This window comes from Prionailurus viverrinus, chromosome B1, assembly GCF_022837055.1.
Source record: "Prionailurus viverrinus isolate Anna chromosome B1, UM_Priviv_1.0, whole genome shotgun sequence".
Lineage (NCBI taxonomy): Eukaryota > Metazoa > Chordata > Mammalia > Carnivora > Felidae > Prionailurus > Prionailurus viverrinus.
Window position 1 is genome coordinate 87197242 of NC_062564.1, and position 19674 is coordinate 87216915.

Genomic DNA, 19674 nt, shown 5'->3' on the forward strand with positions numbered 1-19674 from the left:
TGTTGACATTCTATACCTCATTAAGACAAAAAGTATCCTAGAAAAATGACAATGGATATGACTAGGCAATTTATAGGGGGCCAGTAAGTATATGAAAAAGTATCCCCAGTACTTATTAAGTATATGCAAATTAATACAACAATGAAAATTTTCTTGTCACCCAATAGACTTTTTAAAGTCTGATTATATCTTGTATTGACAAGAATTTGAGAAAAATGGAAACTTTGACCACATCACTGATGGGATTTTAGACTTGCATAGATACTTTGGATAGAGTAACATATAAGATTAAAAATGTACTTATTCTATTCTATAAAAATTCTATTTGTAGGTATATACAGTGAACTAACTCTAGCGTACATGTTTTTTTTTAATGTTTAGTTTTGAGAGAGAGGGAGAGAGACAGAGAGTGCAAGCCGGGGAGGGGCAGAGAGAGGGAGACAGAATCAGAAGCAGGCTCCAGGCTCTGAGCTGTCAGCACAGAGCCCGATGTGGGGCTTGAACCCACAAACCATGAGATCATAACCTGAGCCGAAGTCAGATGTCCAACAGACTGAGCCACCCAGACACCCCTAGCATATGTGTTTAGATAAGAATTTTTTGCAGCATTGTTCATTAAAGTGAAAATGGAAATAAATTTATTTGCCTACCAGTAGATAATTTGATGAATAAAATGGGGTAAATTCATGCATTGGAATATTTTGCAGCATCTAAAAAGCATAGCAATATTTATTTATGCCGGCATGGATAGAATGTAAATCTTGAATGAAAAAAAGTAAATTTTAGAATGGTGTATATAGAATAATGTCATTTATGTACCCAAAGCATGCAAAATAATAGTATAAATTTTTCTGGGACACACACACACACACACACACACACACACACACAAATGTAAAAAATAGACTAGAAGAATATACATAAAACTTAATGATAGTGGTTTCTTTGGAAATGAAATGGTGAATGAGAACTGAGAGTAGTCCTGAAAGATGTTATCTTACCCTGTAATGTGTTATTTCTTAGGGGGAAAAAGCATCTTCAGGCATAAATAACAAAATGATAACAGTTGTTGTTCTGGATGTTGGAAAGATAAATGTTTGTTACATTATGTTTTATAATTTCACGTAGGTTTTGAATTCTTCTCAAAAATTGTATAATACATGAATACCTAAACTAGGATCATAGATGATGCAGATTTCTAGCCTGGGAAGATGGTAATGTTGTTGATAGGAGATTTGTAGATAAAAGATCTTTAGGGGCGCTTGGGCGGCTCAGTTGGTTAAGCGTCCATCTGACTCTTGATTTCAGCTCAGGTCATGATCTCACAGTTTGTGAGTTCGAGCCCTGCGTCCAGCTCTGTTCTGATAGTGTGGAGGAGCCTGTTTGGGATTCTGTCTCTCCTTCTCTCTCTCTCTGCCTCCCTGCCCCACCTCTCTCAAAATAAATAAATATTAAAAAAAAAAAGACCTTTAGGTACCAGTGGGTTAGCCCAATAAAGATGTTTACCATAACATTGGAAATTAGAGCCTAGAGCTAAAAAAAATAATAAGTCAGGCCTTGAGATACTGATTTTTGATCAGTAGAGAAATAATATTGAAAACACTAGTGTTGGATGGGTAATAACATTCTTGAGAGAGTGAAGAATGAAGAGAGAAGATGGTTAAGGATTACACTTTGGGAGGACAGCCACCTTTAAGGGTTGTGGAGAAATGGGTGAAATCAACTGAAAAGAAACAAATAGGAAAAAAAACAAAGCCAGGCAGTTAATTCTCATGAAAATCAAACGAAGGGAAGGATTTCTTTAAGGGGTGGCCAATAATGTCATTCGTTTGGAGGACTAAGAGGAGTTGGCTGGGTTTGGCAATTAAAAGCTCAGTGTTGACCTCTGAGGAATTTTTTGGTAGGTAGCACGCAGAAGCTGTATTGTGAGAGGGGAAGAAATTAGTTAATCCGAATATTCCTTTTGGAATCACTCAAGATAGAATTTAACCTAGAGTTGCAATAGATCTTAGTTAAGAACTCCGTTGTTAATTTTTGCATAAACATGCTAAATGGGAATTATGTATTAGCTCTTAGAAAGTTTCATAAGAATTGAAAAAGATTTTTACAGAGTATTCAAGATTCTACAAATTCTTTAATGATAATAAAGAACCCAAACCCTTGAAATCAGCTGTCATAAATGTTATCTGAAATACAGAGATCGTTAACTATTTAAACTCATTTTGCAGGGTGTCATGTACATATGGGCACTTAATAAATGCTATTTGGAAAGAGTTGTTTCTCTAATATCCATTAGAAAAAACCAGCTACAATAATCAATTGACGGTCTTTTAGGAGTGGCTTCTAAGAATCCGAAGCTGTGTGTCACCCAGTGTAAACTATAGAGTGTAGAGACAGTAAGCTCAAGGAAGAGTCGGGCCCGGGAATAACTTAAGTAAAATGCAGAAAACCTAAACCAAACCATCTGCCTTCAAAACGGTACATACTGAGTCCTTACTCACTGTAGGGTTTTCGTGGTCCTTAAATGCATACGGCAAGATAATTTATGATGAAATAACTGTTAGGAGTCATAGATTTCTTTGAGAGTCTAAAAATAGCCATGACTCTTCTCCTTAGAAAAATGCACATTGTACTAACAAAATTTTGCCTTTGTGAACCCCTCATTAAAAATGTATGGTTTATGAAGGCTTTTATACATATAAATAATTTAACTTTCCTGGGTGGTAGTGGTAGTTAAAAATGTAGTATATACTCACTCTTCCCTAATTTCATGTATAAGCAATTTTGTACATCATGCTGTCTCTAAGGACTTCACCATTAATGGGAGTTCTATGTGAATTAGGAAGGCTTAATTCTTTTCTTTTGTTAATATAATGTAGTGTTACCAGGTGTGATAATAGGTACCTATGATAGAAACTTGCTCAAAGTAAGTGCTAGATAATTCTTTGTTGAATAAATGAATATGTGACTTTGAGTTCAAACGCCTTCATTTTAATAATACTTTATGGATGTTTATTTATTTATTTTGAGAGAGAGACAGAGCGTGAGCAGGGGAGGGGCAGAGAGAGAGGGAGACAGAGGATCTGAAGTGGACTCTGTGCTGACAGCATAGAGCCTGATGCGGGACTCAAATTCTCCAGCCAAACTGTGAGATCACGACCTTAGCTGAAGTCAGATGTTTAACCGACTGAGCTGCCCAAGGGCCTGGGTAGTTTTTAAGGTTAAGGATTGGGGAGTGGCTTATTTGCATGGTTCTAGCTCAGGGATTTTTGTGAGGCTGCAGTCCCCTGAAGGCTTGATTAGGGCTGGGGGGTAGGGGGGAGGGGTCTGTCTTCTAGATAGCTCAGACACAAGACTGTTGGCAAGATGCCCTGGTTTCTTGCCTGAAAGTCCTCTCTCTGCATAGTTACTTGAGTGTACTTATGACATGGTGGTTGCCTTCCTTGGAGAGAGTGACCCAAGAGGAAGAGATCAAGCAGACAGTTTCTGAAGTTCTACATCATCACTTGAGTTTTATGCTATTTGTTATAAGTGAGTCATTAAGTCCAGCCCACACACAAAGGGAGAGGGGAATTAGGTTCCACCTTTTGAAGGGAGGAATATAAACTAATTTTCAGACAAGAAAGAAAATGGACAGGTACTAAATGCATTGTAACAGATAAGAAGGCCTTGTTACTTTGGTGCTTGGGTAGCGTTTGAGAGTAAGGGCTCTTAGAGTCAGTGTTTGGGTTCAAATCCTGGCCCTGCCTCCCATTAACTCGATGACCTTGCTCACGGAACCTTAGATTCCACATCTATAAAATGAGCACAATGGTGATACACATTTCACAGAAATGTAGAGAGGAATATGTGAAAAAAGCAAAGGTAAAGCATTTAGCATAGTAGCTTTTATTTCAGAGTCTGGAGTGCTAACCATTACACCATGGAACCACTAGCTTTTATTTCAATAAGAGTTAGCTATTTATCAGGGGCCTGGGTGGCTCAGTTGGTTAAGCATCCAACTTCAGCTCAGGTCATGATGTCCCTGGTTGTGAGTTCAAGCCCTGCAGCAGGCTGTCAGGCTCTGTGCTGACAACTTACAGCTCAGAGCCTGGAGCCTGCTTTAGATTCTGTCCCCCCCCCCCCCCAGCTCTAATATAAAAAATAAACATTAAAATTTTTTTCCAAAAAGTTAGCTATTTATCTTTTTTCCCTTGCTAATATAGAGCAGTAACTTTAGTGTAGGAGATACCTTTCTGTAATGTTATTAGCAGAATGTGAATTTGCTCTAAAGTGTCTACCATGCTAACCTATCTATTCTTACTCAGTTTTTTATTCTGCTTATTAATACCTGCTTAATCTTGAAGACTTGAGAAATGCAGATGAATGTGTGTGAATGTGTGTGTATACTATATACGTATACATATTATATATACATACATTCACATGTACTACATGGTTTGGGTCATATTGTGTGGAACAAATACCTATGTAATTAAATCTTGGCACATTTATATTTTTACTATTTTACTGTGTTGTTAAAAATTCTTCAAACGTGGCTCAGTTGGTTAGGTATCTGGCTCTTGATTTCGGCTCAGGTTATGATCTCATGGTTTATGAGTCCAAGCCCTGCAACAGGCTCCGAGCTGACAGTGTGGAGAGCCTGCTTGGGATTCTGTCTCTTTCCCTCTCTCTGCCCCTCCTGTGCACGCTCTCTGTCTCTCTCTCTCTCTCTCAAAATAAGTAAACTTAAAAAAAAAAGTACTAAATTTAAAAAAGAAAATAATAAAAAAATAAAAAATAAAAAACAAATGGACCAAAAATAGTTAAGTGTTGGCAAAGATGTGGAGAAACTAGAACCTTCATACAGTGCTGGTTTGGGAACGTAAAATGGTACAGTCACCAGGAAAAACAGCTTGACAATTCCTTAAAAAAAAAAAAAAAATTCTTCAAATCATTTTTAATGGAGCAATCAATCCATTGAGTGTCTTCCATTTCTTCAGGCTAGGCCCTGGAAATGAAACTCCTGGGTCAGAATACATGAACCTCTTTTAGATTCTTGATATATAATGCCACACTGCTTTCCTGAAAGTTTGTACCAATTTATATTTCCAGCAGCAGCTTTTCCTTACTTGCTGTTTCCAATATAGTATTTTTAGTTTGCAAAAAATATTGGTGGCTCTTGAAAGTATGGTTTCAGTAGCAAGGCAGAATTGCATTAAAGCCCAAGGAATTGTGTTTTTACAAGAACTTTAAATATGTAGGAATACTTTCCAGTCTTTCTGAATTGATTTCTGTTATTACACACACACACACACACACACACACACACACACACACACACACAGGAATACTGTGAAGTATTAGGTAGGAATAGATACAGCTTCTCTTCTCTTGGAACTTATAAGGCGAGGTAAATACATATAATTAAGATGTACAAAGAGTAAAATACACGCTATTGACTTCTTAAGATATATCTCAGGATGCAAATCGTGAGGTAAAAGTTATATATCATACTTCAAACTGACTCTTCTGTTGTGTATTCCTCCTTGAGCCCAAGTTAACCTGTTGCCTCCAGAAAAAATAAGCTTCTCTTTCTTTTTAAATACATGAAAAACTACTGATTGATAGGAGTAGACATTCAAATTTATTATCAATTGCAGTGATTTGCCTAAAGCCAGGAATTGCTTCTTGGTTTTCCTTATCATCCCCCACCTGGAAACTGTCTCAGTTTAAGATGCTGCTTATCAGTAGATGATCCTTGTTTTAAATTGACTAGAGATTTAAAAAGCTACCACTCATATAGTCCCTTTTGTCCAACAGGTGAAAGTTTACCTAATGCAAGAAAGATCCTTATTGAGTTTAAGGGGAGTTGTACTCTGGAAATGGCATATAAGTTCTTTTATGGGAGGGTGGGTATCATGGTGGAAGGGCTAGGACAAAGCTCCAAGAGAATAAATGAGTATATAAATGAAAAAAAAAAAAAGTCATGGGCTATGCAAGTCTATTCTAAAATTGCACTGACATGTTGGGCAAACTTTTGCCAAATATTGCATGAATATTACCACTGGAAAACTTTTTTTTCCCCTCGGATTATCAGCACAGTTCATTCAATTCAGATCATAAAAATTGTACCTTAAATTTGTAACTGCCAAATTTTTTTTTTGGTGTGTATTTAGCCAATACTTATTGAGCACTTACTCTGTAGGAGGCACTGTTTTATGTAAATTTTATGTAGAAACAACTTCAGGGCAACATTTTGTTTCAAACTTAGGTTCTGACATTTTGAAACCAGGGAAGCATTTTTTGTTGTTGTTTTAATGAAGATTCATCTGAGTCATTTTATTGGTTTGATTTTGTGTTGTCAATAAATTTAAAATCACTAAATGGCAATTTATCTCGCTCTTCTATTGTATTTTAGCATGTACTTATTTGTTTCTATGAAAAAGATTTTTAAAAGTAGATGATACAAATGAATACGTTTGTTTCCAAATGAACCAAACAGAAATGAAAGGGTAAGAAGAGAATTTCATGACTAGCAAATTGGGGAAGGATAATCTAATCTCCCAGAGGTTGGCAAATTCTGTTGTTTACTAATAAATACCTGTTTAGTGTGCTCTTTAACACTGCTATAGAGGAAAACAGACGAAGCCAGCCTCTTAAAGTAGTTGTAAACTACTTAACTTTCCAAGTAAAGCTTTTAGAATATTTTGTAGGTATGCCTTTTTTGTTGTTGGTATTCCTGTTTTAAAGTGCAGCTTTTTGAAGTGGACGGGTTACATGTTGCATAAGCTTTGAAACGGCCAAAACAAGTTAAATAGCCACCTTTATTTACAGCTGTTGGACTAGGTATTAGATCTCTTCCAGGAAGAAAATTTGATTAATGGCTTTTTTCCAAAGTGGGGACAATTGCAGACTTTTCTTCCGCAGAGCGTGAAATGTGCCTCTTCCTGCCGAGGGGCCTTGTCCTAGCCGCGGCTACCGGGGCGGTTTCCAGCCTCAGGTGTCTCTCGCCGTGGGCCGCGGCCGCTCTCCGGGGCGGGCGTCCGGGACTTCCTGTCTGTACGCGGGGCGGAAGGATCGCGTTGCCAGCCGAGGCGGCCGCCGCCGCCGCCGCCGCCGCCGCCGCCGCCGCCGCCCCTGCCGTTAGGTGGTGGGGTTTCTCAGCCCCGCGGCGGGAGGCGGGCCGGCCTCGGCTTCCTGTCGGAGGACGCGCAAGGATCCGGGCGTCTGAGTGTGTGCGAGTGCGTGAGTGTGTGTCGGTCGCACGGCGTGTATCTCCGGCCGTGGGTTCCGCCTCCTCCCCTGCTGCCGCTGCTCACGGTGTAAGTCAATGTGAAGCAGCAGCTCCAGCCCCGGGATAAACATGGCGACGTCTCTGCATGAGGGACCCACGAACCAGCTGGATCTGCTCATCCGGGCTGGTAAGGACAGGGAACTTTTCTCCTGTGCATCGGTGCAGCAGGAGAGGGGGTGCACAGAAGGCGGGGTGACTCCCCTGTGGCGGTCAGTGCAGGGGGTTCAGTGTCCACCTCAGTCACCGGGGCGGCCGGGGGAAAGGGGGGTAGTGAATGAAGTAATGGAGGCGACGAATCAGGAAGTGATCACCTTGGAGAGTAACCTGCCTCGAATCTGGCGCTGTCGCTTCAGGGTGTGTTCGGCGAGCAGCGGCGGCAGCTGCCGGGCGGAGCGCTGGCAGCGGGTGCCGGAGAACCGAGCCGCAGTTAAGTTGGGGACTCGGGGGCGGACGAGTTGTGCGCTTCACCCCAGTTGCTGAGGAACCAGGAAGTGAGTGAGGCTGTTGTCTCTCGGCTGCGCCTGCCACGCTGTCTGGCCGGAGAGGCCGCTACTGCCCGCGGTCGGGGGCGGCGGGCTTCTCCGGTGAACGCTCGCCACCCCCGCTCCGTTCTCCTTTGAGACTTGGTCCACAAATCCGTGACTTCCGCGTGGACGATGCAGCCCCGGGCCACGTCCGGTAGACCGATACCCGCCAAAAAAATGCTCTGCCCCTCCTCTTCACGTCCCCACCTTGTGCAGTCTCAGGAGTAACGGTTCTGGAAAGGGTCACTGAATAATGTGGAATAGCCCGGGTTGATGTTGCTCTCAGGGGCCCGCCTCCCTTTCCTCATTTAATGGGTGGCTGTGAAGAAGTAGGCTTATGTCCCTTCCCTCGTGGGTTGTTTTTTTAGGGGTAAGAATGGGAAGGACACGGAATATATTTTGTACCCCTGACCTGGACGGTTGAGGCATCAGAGAAGAACGGTTATTTTTGTAAACAGTGGGTGAATGTGAAGGAGTGGGGCGGGCGAGAGGGAGTCTTGGCCCTAGGGAAGTCTCTGCACGGAATTGCCCCCTTTTCCCCTCCCCCCCAAACCTCCCACCATAGCGGAAGCGCCTCGGAGAGGACAGAACGGGCGGGATTGACAGGCCTTTGGTTCCAATCTGCTCTCTAAGATGTTCCAAATAAGAACGTTGATTTCTGGGGGCGGGACTCTGGGCCCGCGCTGGGCCAATGAAGATTGGGCGGGAGTGAAGCTGACAATGTACGCATGGAATTGGAGGGAAGAGGAGTGTAAACACGGAAGTGGCCGCGGGGGTGGGGGATGTGCAGCGCCACTGCTGCAGCGGAAGGGCACGGACTTAAGTTACATAGAAAAAGCAGCTTTACTTAATAGCAGACAGCGCAGTGAGGGCCCTGAACCGATGTAGCAGTGCTTGAATATTACTTACTTATGCTAACAACAAAGCATACATGTTTCTTTTCCCCGGGTTCTGTTTCATATCGCCAGCTATGGGAGTTGGAAGATGGGAAATACCAAAGACTAATGTTGCAAAAAGATGTTACCCTTTGAGAGTGTGAAATTAGTAGTTCGGTTGGGGAGAATCATGAACATAAATGCGTATCTCTAAATTTAACGGAAGGGCTTTAAGTTGAAATAAAGTCTTGAATAATATAACTGTATTGTATAACACATAAGTGACTAGCCTTTTATCCTGTAAGATGTCATACACATATCAAAAGTCCCAAAGAAAAGTCACAGTTTACTGCGTGACGATTAAAACATATTTGACAGTTATTTTTTTGTAAGAGCAAGAACCTAAGTATCAGTAAATAAGAGGCAGAGTACAGCGAGAACTTGGTTCCTTTTCTGTATGTTCAGTCCATTAATAATATGAAGGAATGGAATTTTAGGCCTCATGTTACTGGTACTAACAATACCTGTAATTGTGGGGGTCAGTGATATTTCTGTGAGTGTTAAACATTTCGAGAAATGTTTTCAGTGATTGTGAACATACCAGGAGAACCGTAGCATAGCCCCCCACAGAATTTGGAAAAACATTGTTAATGTTAGAGGGCTTAATTTTCCCAGTGGAAGGTATTTCTTTCATAAGCTTTTGGAATTGGCGAAGCTGAACGAGACCTGTAGATATTTTGTGTGGAGTGGAAACATATAGGCAGTCTGCAATTTGAAAACACAAGTTTTATCTCCTTTGATAAGAGGTTTTTAAGTTATGTGTTGTTTTCTAGTCTTACTGCATTTCTTTAGTATTTATGAATCTTACAATTGAAGTTTCCTTGTGAGTATAATATTCTGTAAAGAATATGTTTTACATATAATTGTTTTCAGATTATTTCCTCAATAATTTTCACGTAATCTGAAGCTCTTTTACAAGCTCTGTTTTAGAAGGAAACTTGAGATAGGTTTGCTGATTTACCCAAGGATTATTCAGTGAGTTAAAAGTTGGGGAGGAAATGTGACCCATAAAATGAAGAATCATGGATCTAAATTAATAAAAATTTAGATTGCTGCCAATTTCCAGTGATGTTGGCGGAGTAATGTTTGTGAAGTTTGTATTTGTAAAACAGAATGATACTTTTTTATTCCCTTGAGGGAAGTCATCGAGTGTTAGACATAATTCTTCCTCATAAAGATTTTACAGTCTAATTGGGGAGACACATGTAAATCTATGCAATACATAAATGTTAATGCTATAATAGGTTGATGATCAGTGTATAATAACTGATACTAATGAAAACTTGTAGAAGGAGGTAAGCTTTAAGTTGAATATTGTTAGCAAAACTGTTGTTTCTAAGTTTATAAAGCACTTAATATTACCACTACTATATTGTTATATGTTAAGGTACTGAGGATACACTTTTGCTTTTCCTCCTTTTGAAGTTATCAACTTTAGCTATCAACTTCAGCTTTAGTTATTACCATTCATGCTGTCAGAGGAGTTTGAGTTAAGAATGAAATAAATAAGCTTACTTATTAAAAATCACTTTTATTTTAACATACAAAATATTTTTGTGGTAAAGACTTGACACACTTTATAAAACTTTCATTTACAGTGTGATGTATGAGAAAGAGCCTTGACCCTGAAGTCAGGAGATGAAGATCTGCATCTCACTGTCACTAACCTAATTGTGTGCTAGTGACTTGACTTCTCTAAGGCTTCACTTTCTGTAAGAGAACAAGACTGACTAGGGGATCTTTAATAATTTTTAAAGCTCTAAAATTATAAGTGGTTCAAATATTTAATGGACAGTGAAGGATTTTTTTGGGATTTTTTTTACATTACACCATGTGAATGAATATGTCTGTAAGGTCATTACATAATTGGGTTAATTTCTGCTAGCCAGACTTTGTGCCACATTGGAACTTGAGGCCAGGTCTTTATGTTGAATGAGACTATAATATAGTTTAGGCTTATTTTTATGTATACATATATACATACATAGTATGTATATATACATACACATAAACGTATATAGCTAATTATAGGAAAAATAAATGTCTATAGGAAAAATGAATGTTACTTTCTTAACATTTATGTGAAAGCACTGGGTGTGTATGGTCTATAGACTTTCTGGAAGATTTTCAATTTAAAAAATTCTACCTTCTTGTTCTCAATTATACTTCCCTTGACTTGTTTCCACTTGTTTTAAGAAATTGAGAATTAAGAAATTGGAATTGAGAGATAAGGTCACCAGAACTTTTGCTCTGCTTTAATGCTGTTAATAAATGGGGGGGGGGGCAGGAAGGGGGGGGGTTTCTTGAAATTTAGCTTAAGTATTTTCACTGACAAAACAAATCTGTCGAGTTTGTCAAAGGTCATTGTGAAATTTGAACTTGAAAATCATTTCCAGTGTACTGTAAATTGAAATATCTGGGATCAATCTTGAAAAGATCAATTTGGAAACAATTTAGGATGTGAAAAACTGAAGCATGTGTTAAAATAAACCTGGAAAAATGGCATTCATTAAAAAATTTTTATTTGGAAATGTGTTTAAGAAATTACTCTTCAGAATTCATTGCAGCATAAGTACTAAAATTCATATAAAAACTGAGTTGAAGAGTAACATCAATGTTTAAGTACTCAACCAGGATAGCTTAACATAAAATCTTTAAAAACATGTGGTTGGTTGAAAAGGGCAGGCAGGAGAATGTTCTTGATAATTATTTAAACTCCCTGTGTTAATCTATAGCTTAAATGTTCATAGGGATGCAAAGAAGTATTTGTGAAAAACTTGCTAAGTCCTTTATGTGTAAGTGGACAAAATGCTGTTGTACTTACGGAAAATAGAATATAATTTTTCATCTATACACACTAGAAGCTAAAAGTTACAGAAACACTAAGATAGAATTTGGATATTATGTTTGGCAACAAATTACAGTTGCAGTTCTTAAAAACTGAAATCTCTTATCTGAGGATCTGGGGAGTAACTAGGCTCAGGGAGTCTGTGAGGTCAAAATTGTTTTCATAATAATGCTAAGACATTTGCCTTTTCACTTTCACAAGTGTTCAGAGTTTTCTAGAGGCTATGTGACTTGATATCACAACAAATTGAATGAAGAAGCAAATATGAATTCAACTGTGTTTCTATCATGTATTAACAAAAAGTTGCTACAATGTAAAACAAAGCTACTTACTGATTTTTGTTTGTGATAGAAAATGTTTTCATAAAAATATTGTAAGTATTGGGTTTATTATTTTCAATGAACTTATAAATATTGTAATGTCTTCTTAATTTCAATTTCAAATAGAATAATATCTAAAAATAGGACTTGTATAGGGGCACCTGGGTGGCTCAGTGAATTAAGCAATTGACTTGGGTTCAGGTCATGATCTGATGGTCTGAGTTCGAGCCCCGCATCCGGCTCTGTGCTGACAGCTTAGAGCCTAGAGCCTGCTTTGGAGTCTGTGTATTCCTATCTCTCTGCCCCCCTCCCCCATAAATAGTAAAAAAAAAAAAAAAAATTATAAAATAAAAAAATTCATAAAAATAGGACTTATATAAACAAAATCTCTTTGTGGTCTTCAGTAGTTTGAGTATAAAAGTTTCCCTAACCAAAAAGTTTGAGAATAGCTGTGTTACAGTTTTATTTAGTCTGCACTTTTCAGTACCATAGCCACTAGCCATATACGGCTATTGAGTACTTGAAATGTGACTGAGAAACTGAATTTTTATTTTTTTTTAATTTTAACTAATTTAAACAAACTGTGGAAAACTTTTATATTGATTTCGTGTTGAAATGACAATATATTGAATATACTGGGTTAAATGAAAGGCATTAATTTCAGTTTTACTTTTTAAAAGCTGGCTGCAGGAATTTAAAAACTAAACGTGCCTCATGTTAAGTTTTCATCAAGTAGCTCTATTTTACAAAAATAATTTTAGTTCTTTTTCCCTTTTAAACTTTTAAATTGTAACTATAGTAATTAGAAAGTCAAAGAGGAACAAGAAAAGATGGAGTGTCCCAAAATTTTTACCTTTTCCCCCCTTTTTATTGCATTCCTTTTTATTCTTCACTCACCTGTTGACACCTTGGGGCATTAGGAGATAAGCTGTAGTAAGTCAGGTGCACACTTGAGTGATGACCTTGTAATACTAGTTTATGGTCTTGCTTGTAGGGGCATACTACTATCATTTAAGGAAGTGTTGTTGTTGTTTTTTCCCATTGCTCTCAAATTAAGTTGCTGTTAATTTTTATTTTTGACCTTAAGAACTTTCTTATGAACTAGATCCATTGCCAGCATTCTCTTCTGCAAAGCTGAGAGGTATGTCTCTTGTCAGACTTAATTACCAAGTTTGGTATTTTGTAACAGCTGTTGAGTGAGTCTGGAGTACTCTGCCATACAAACACCAGTTGATTAGAAAGCTGGAAATGAAACAACAAGACTCTTACCAATACTAAAGGAGGGCATAAAAAAGCAAATTTGATTTTGGCACAATGATTAAAGTTGAAATTGTTTTGAAGTTTATTTGATACATTTATTTCTTCAAGAGGGATTAACCAGCAACACCACCTACTAGTCTTAAGTAGAAAATGATACCTTTCAGATTACTTTTGTCTTCATTGTTTCAATTTTTAAAATGTGTTGCTTATTTTTTCCTCCCATTAATTTCATACACAGGTCTAGAAAGATGCCAGTAAATCAAGTTTTAAGTAAGAGATAAGGAGTTTTCAGCCCTTGCATGTAGTTTGGTTATTTGCTTACTTTGATTGTACAACACTGTTAAATTCATGTTTATCCTTAAGAATTGTGCATAATTCTAGTTTAAATTGTATTTGAATTACTGAGCTGAACCAAAGGAATTGAAAGGTTTTAAAAATTACAGAAACTTGAATAAGAGAAATATTTATTTTTTTAAGTTTATTTTATTTATTTTGAGAGAGAAAACAGAGAAGGGAGGGAGGGAGAGAGAGAGAGAGAGAGAGAGAGAGAGAGAGAAAGACAGAGAGAGAAAGAGAGAGAAAGAATCCCAACAGGCTGCTATCAGTACAGAGCCCTACACAGGGCTCAAGCCCATGAACTGGGAGCTCATGACCTGAGCTTAACCGACTGAGCCACCCAGGCACCCTGAGAAATATTTCTTAAATTTCTTTTATCAGAAACTACTTACAGACTTGTATCAACAAAAGAAAATTAAAAGGAGATAGTGCTTTCTTTTACAAAATGGTTAAGTATTCTTGGATACTGATGGGTACAATATTGCAAATTGATCTAAGTATGAGCTCCTAGTGCTTAGGGTTATTTCAGTTAATAAAAATGACAAAAGGTAAAATTAGTAAGCATCAAAAAAAGAGAAATCAGTGTTCTACTTAATAAGCTGTTTACAGAGTAACTTTATTTTGTACTTTTCTTTAGTTTTGAAATATTTTCATTTATGTTTTTGATACTACCATTTATGTTTCTAAACTCTTAGTATAAGCTTCATGAGGCCAGAGATCTATTCACACTTGTATTTCAGATTTGTGGCACAGGATCTGGCTATGATAAGTGCTCAAGAACCATTTGTTGACAGAACACAGAGTATTAGATCTTCTCTTTGATAATTCATAAAGAACATCTGCATTTTTTATATTCTTATCCTAAATTTAAAATATGAGTTGGTAAATTTAATTCTTAAAGTTTGTTATGTAATGTTTTACTCTGTAAATGTAAAATATTTCTGGGAAATAATATGTTGAATTTGGGGGAGACGGGAGTTTGAGGTCAGAAATAGCAACATGACTAACATGAAATGTGCCTCAAACTGCATTAAAACTCAGAGCAGCACTATATGTAACCATTAGGCACATTTCATTGTTTATAACTGAAAACATTAAACATTGGGTAAAATTCTGTTTCTGTATTGTCAAGTGCTTTGAAGCTGTCATTTTAGTATGGTAAGGTTTTTAGGGTGTGTCTTAATACAATTACATAAGGAATTAGTTTACTCAGGATAGTTTATTAATAGCACATAAGACAACACCTAAATTGCAACACAAGCAGACTCTAAAGAGAATGAAGTTCCTAGAATAAATTTTAAAAGCCTGAGAAATTGCTTTCCAAGGTTCTTTAATACATGTGAGTGTTGGGGGAGGCACTTTGAAAAAACTACTTGAGAATGGTAATATATTTTATACTTACTAAGTTTCTTAAAGTTGAGCTGGGACTGATTGAATCCTTTGCTTCAGTGAAGCTGCAGATAAAGAGTAAGCAGGGTCACCTAAAGATAGATTTACTTAGAGGTTTGGCTGCCTCTCTGGAACTGTTTAGCTTTGAGCAGATTTCCATAAATGGAAAGAGCAACTGGAGAGACTCAGTACCTTGCTTGAGAGTGTGGATGATGTGCAACAGGTGGTAAAACAGTCGCTGGATTTTTTTTTTTTTTCCTTTAAATAAATGCTCTCCAAATGACTACTGTTTAAGGCTAAAAGCTTTAGCATTTGGTGAATTTTGAGATTAAGTGAATTTTTTTTTTAATTCAGAGTTTCCTGAAAACAGTTTTAAAAGATTCATATCTTTACTGTGTAGAATGTATGGATCTGTCATATGGTTTATGCAGTTTATACAAATATTTCGTTTTAGTTTTTCTATAGGACATACTGAGAAAAATCTATCAAATTAGAAACTGTTGCATATTCATGTTTCAGAAGCTCTTACCAAGTAGAATATTCAACATTTTAAGTCAGGGTGTTAAATTAATATGTCATTAATGCAAGTTTGTGCTTTGAATGGCCAATTTCCCTGTGAGGTCTGTGGGTTGTTTTTAACTTTAATATATAAAAGAAATACTTGCATGTCTGTTGTATTTAAAGTCTATATTGGAAATTATGGCAGATATAAAGATGAGTTAAGATAGCCCTCCTGACCTCAGGGAACATATAATCTTATAGGAGTGGTAAGAAATTATCATTTATTAAATACTTATCTATATGCCAGGCACTGTACATGTTTTTTATGGGTATTGCACGTCACTTAATTCTCACACCTATATGAGGTAAGTAATACACCTGTTTTGTGAAAGAGGAAACTGAGCTAGTCTAGGGTAACATATAAGTGGCAGAACCCAAGCTGTTGGACTTGAAAGCCCAAATGGCTGCTGTATTATGTTTTACTGTTTCACAGGTATTTCAGTCAGCAAAGCAGACAGTGCTAAAAAAGAGTTACAGAAGGTGGCAGAATTAGAAAAGGCTTCATGGGAAAACAAACACAGAAACTTTATTTATTATTTTTTTTAATGTTTGTTTATTTTTGAGAGAGACAGAGACAGAATGTGAGTGGGTTAGGGTGAGAGAGTGAGGGAGACACAGAATCCGAAGCAGGCTCCTGTCTCTGAGCCGTCAGCACAGAGCCCAGCATGGGGCTCGAACTCACAAGCTGTGAGATCGTGACCTGAGCCGAAGTCAGACGCTCAGCCAACTGAGCCACCCAGGCGCCCCACAAACACAGAAACGTTAAAGACAAATTTATTGGGTAAAACCCAGAAAAGCTCAGTGAAGTCCTGAAGAAGAGACAAGGTTATTGGGAAGAAAGTTCCTAGTGTTCTGGTGCTATGTTAGAGTACTCACCTAGGAGGGTCTGTAAGAAACCAATTCATTAAACTAATGTAGAAATGTGTGTTTCCCACTAATTCTGCAAGGTATCTCCCCTGATTTCAGTAGCAGTATGTCAAGATACAGAATTGACTTCCCCAATTGTTAAACTACAACTGTCCACCCCCCTACCCCCAAGTTAGTTTTGTTCTAAAGTTGATATAAGATTCAGATTTCAAGGGTCTGTCCTTGTTTTCCTTTCGGTAAGATTCAGAAATTTCTTGGTAATTTCTAATCATTCTCAATAGTTGCTTTATAATTCAACACTTATTTTGTAAAGTATAGATACTGGATTGTTTTTTTTAATTATTTGTGTAAATAATTTATATGGACTAATATGTATCAATGACTTATTTATTCATATCAGAGTGAATTTGTTTCTTATAGACTAATATGTTTTAATTTAGTAATGTATTCAGTATATTTTTAATTGAGTAGAACTTATTTTCCCCCCAGTGGAAGCATCAGTTCATAGCAGTAATGCACACTGTACAGATAAGACCATTGAAGCTGCTGAAGCCCTGCTTCATATGGAATCTCCTACCTGCTTAAGGGATTCAAGAAGTCCTGGTATGTGAATTGTTCTGTTTTATATTAAACATGTCACATCACTCCACGTATCTAAAATAAAAGTTTCTTCTGTTTTTGTCTTTAATTAAAAAAAATGTGTTTATTTTGAGAGAGTGAGTGAGCAAGCAGGGAGCTGGAGAGGGGCAGAGAGGGAGGGAGAGAATCCCAAGAGTGCTCCATGCTGTCAGTGTGGAGCCTGACGCAGGGCTTGAACCCACGAACTGCGAGATCGTGATCTGAGCCAAAACCAAGAGTCGGTGGCTTAACTGACTAGGACACCCAGGTGCCCTGAAAGTTTCTTCTTAAATACATGGGGGTTGTTGTTGTTCTCAAGGTTTATTATGCACGAATACCTGTGACAGCAATAATTGATCTTTGTCAAAGTTCCCAAGACTTAAATACTTGAAATACTTGATTTTTATAATAAATGATACAGAAAATGCCCACTATAGACAGATAAATGTTCGTTAAGTTTTTACCTCTCCTGTCATGTCTCATTTTCCTAGTTCTGGGTAAATTAGAAACCTTTGTAGTCCTTAAGGGAATGGCACATGGGGTGGTGGAGTTGCCTCCCAAGACTGCTTTCTATCCTTTCTTCAGTGATAAATAGGCAGTAGCTCCAGGGAACCATCCGAGGTGGAAAGAGGAGATAGAGCTTCCACCATTTCCCTATACTCCCTCAGGCTACAAGTTTCTTTTTCTTTTGGTCCCGTTTTTTCTTTAAGACTGCCTTTGAGAGTCGTTTTGTCTTCCAGTTTTAATGTCCAAGTGTTAATTTGACTTAATACAATGATATTGGCCTTTCTTATTATAGGGATTTATAATAAATCCTAAGAGCAAATGTCCTTTTTCATAATTGGAATCCCATGTATTATTTAGAGATGTGAGAAAAAAGTTAGGGCATGCTGGTCAATGTATTGATCCACAATAGTATGTATTAACTGTCTCCTAATTGAAATAGAAATGTCCTATTCTGATTATTCATGCACATGGAAAGGAAACCAGAGCAACATTACTGTAATAGAACACCGAATGGCAGTCTCTACGTATTGGTTTAGTGACTCAAAACATCAGGACTGTTACATTAAATAAAATTTTAAATACTGAAAGATGATATTAATTGGGCTGTAATGAGGTTTTCCTTTTCTTCATATTTTGAAATGATCTGTAAGTGCTTTCTTTTCACTGCAGACACATTTATTAAATGGTTTTTAAAATATTTTTGTAACCTTTTTATTTTTGAGAGAGAAGAGAGCACAAGTGGGGGAGGGGCAGAGAGAGGGAGACAGACAACCTGAAGCAGGCTCTGCACTGTAAGCACAGAGCACGATGTGGGGCTTGATCTCAAGACCCGTGAGATCATGACCAGCGTCGAAATCAAGAGTTGACTGCTTAACTGACTGAGCCACCCAGGCGTCCCTTTATTAAATGTTTTTAATTTTATACCATGTGCATGTATTACCTAGTTAGAGCATAATGATGGGTACCAGGAAGGAAAGTAATTATTAAAGAACTCACTATTATATTATACTATTATTTTATTTTCAGATGTTTTCCCAATTGTCAAAATAATTCAGTCTTCTACAGTAAGCTCGAAAGCATGTAAAAATGTGAAGAAGGGGGGTGACCTCGTATGATCCCCACCTTTTTACTACCTTACCTTCAGCCTGATTTTCTTTGCATTTATTTCCTTACGTACTTGAGATCATATTGCATATTCAGCAAATTAACTTCAGGCATTTATCCTGTTTTGATGAATTGTTAATAAGTCTCACCTGTATCAAATATTGAATTGTCCGCATTAAAAAGTGTTAATGGGGGTGGGAAATTTTAATTTTTCAACTTTTCTTTATAGTGGAAGTGTTTGTCCCTCCTTGTGTATCAACTCCAGAATTTATCCATGCTGCTATGAGGCCAGATGTCATTACAGAAACTGTAGTGGAGGTGTCAACTGAAGAATCCGAACCAATGGATACCTCTCCTATTCCCACATCACCAGACAGCCATGAACCAATGAAAAAGAAAAAAGGTAGAGTATATTTATAAATTTCTGGAAAAGTGGGTGAAATTTTTTCTGGTATTTTTTTTCCCACATCAAGGGACATAGGAAATATATGCTATAGATTTAAGATTGAAGTTATCTTTAACTAGATATTCTCAAAGAATCAACAAATTGAGATTAAAGTAGTGTTTTAACATATTCATACTGTTTAAAAGAAGTGTGTATTTGAGCTGTAAAGTAAGTTGCCTGCAAATAACAAGTGTTGGAAAATGGAAGATCAGAGATTCACTGCCTATTTGCTTTCTGTTTTTAAAAAAACATTTTTTATTTTCTCTATTGTTAATAATCTTATGTTCCCCTCTTTTGTGGGAATTAAAATAGAAAGCCCAATGCTATTTACCTTCTGTCTTAAAACACCAAGATTGCCAGTAAGGACTTTTAAGTGGAATAAACTCACCAATGGATAAAGAGCCTTTCTACTTACTATTTGACTCCTGCTGAAACTTCTGTTGACCTGACCTCAGTGGGTGAGGCACAAAGCCCCAGCACACCTCCAGCATCCCTAAGGGATGTGCAGCAACTGGGTCCTTTTCTTTCCTCTTCGGTCCAAAGGTAAAACTTGAAAAAAATGAAAAATCTGTATAAATGGGTACTCATCTAATTCCATTTTCTTCTGCATCTCTTCACATTTTAGAGTAGAAAAAAACGAAGGCAAAAGTACGAAAAACTTGTGTTAGAAATAATGGTAGCTTT

General features: G+C 37.6%; 1 protein-coding gene across 21 annotated transcripts in view; it reads left to right on the forward strand.

The window, feature by feature from the left end:
• Window positions 1–19674, forward strand: part of ELF2 (E74 like ETS transcription factor 2) — a 93991-nt gene that overhangs the window by 63986 nt on the left and 10331 nt on the right. For 5 of the 21 annotated variants that reach the window (XM_047855246.1, XM_047855251.1, XM_047855257.1 and 2 more), the window contains exons 5-6: window positions 16788–16919; window positions 18775–18948. In XM_047855246.1, coding sequence (XP_047711202.1) covers window positions 16788–16919; window positions 18775–18948 — 306 coding nt within the window. Of the gene's footprint in view, window positions 1–7190; window positions 7404–16787; window positions 16920–18774; window positions 18949–19674 lie in introns of those variants that run through there. The other 16 variants (XM_047855249.1, XM_047855258.1, XM_047855253.1 and 13 more) reach the window with 5 other exon arrangements.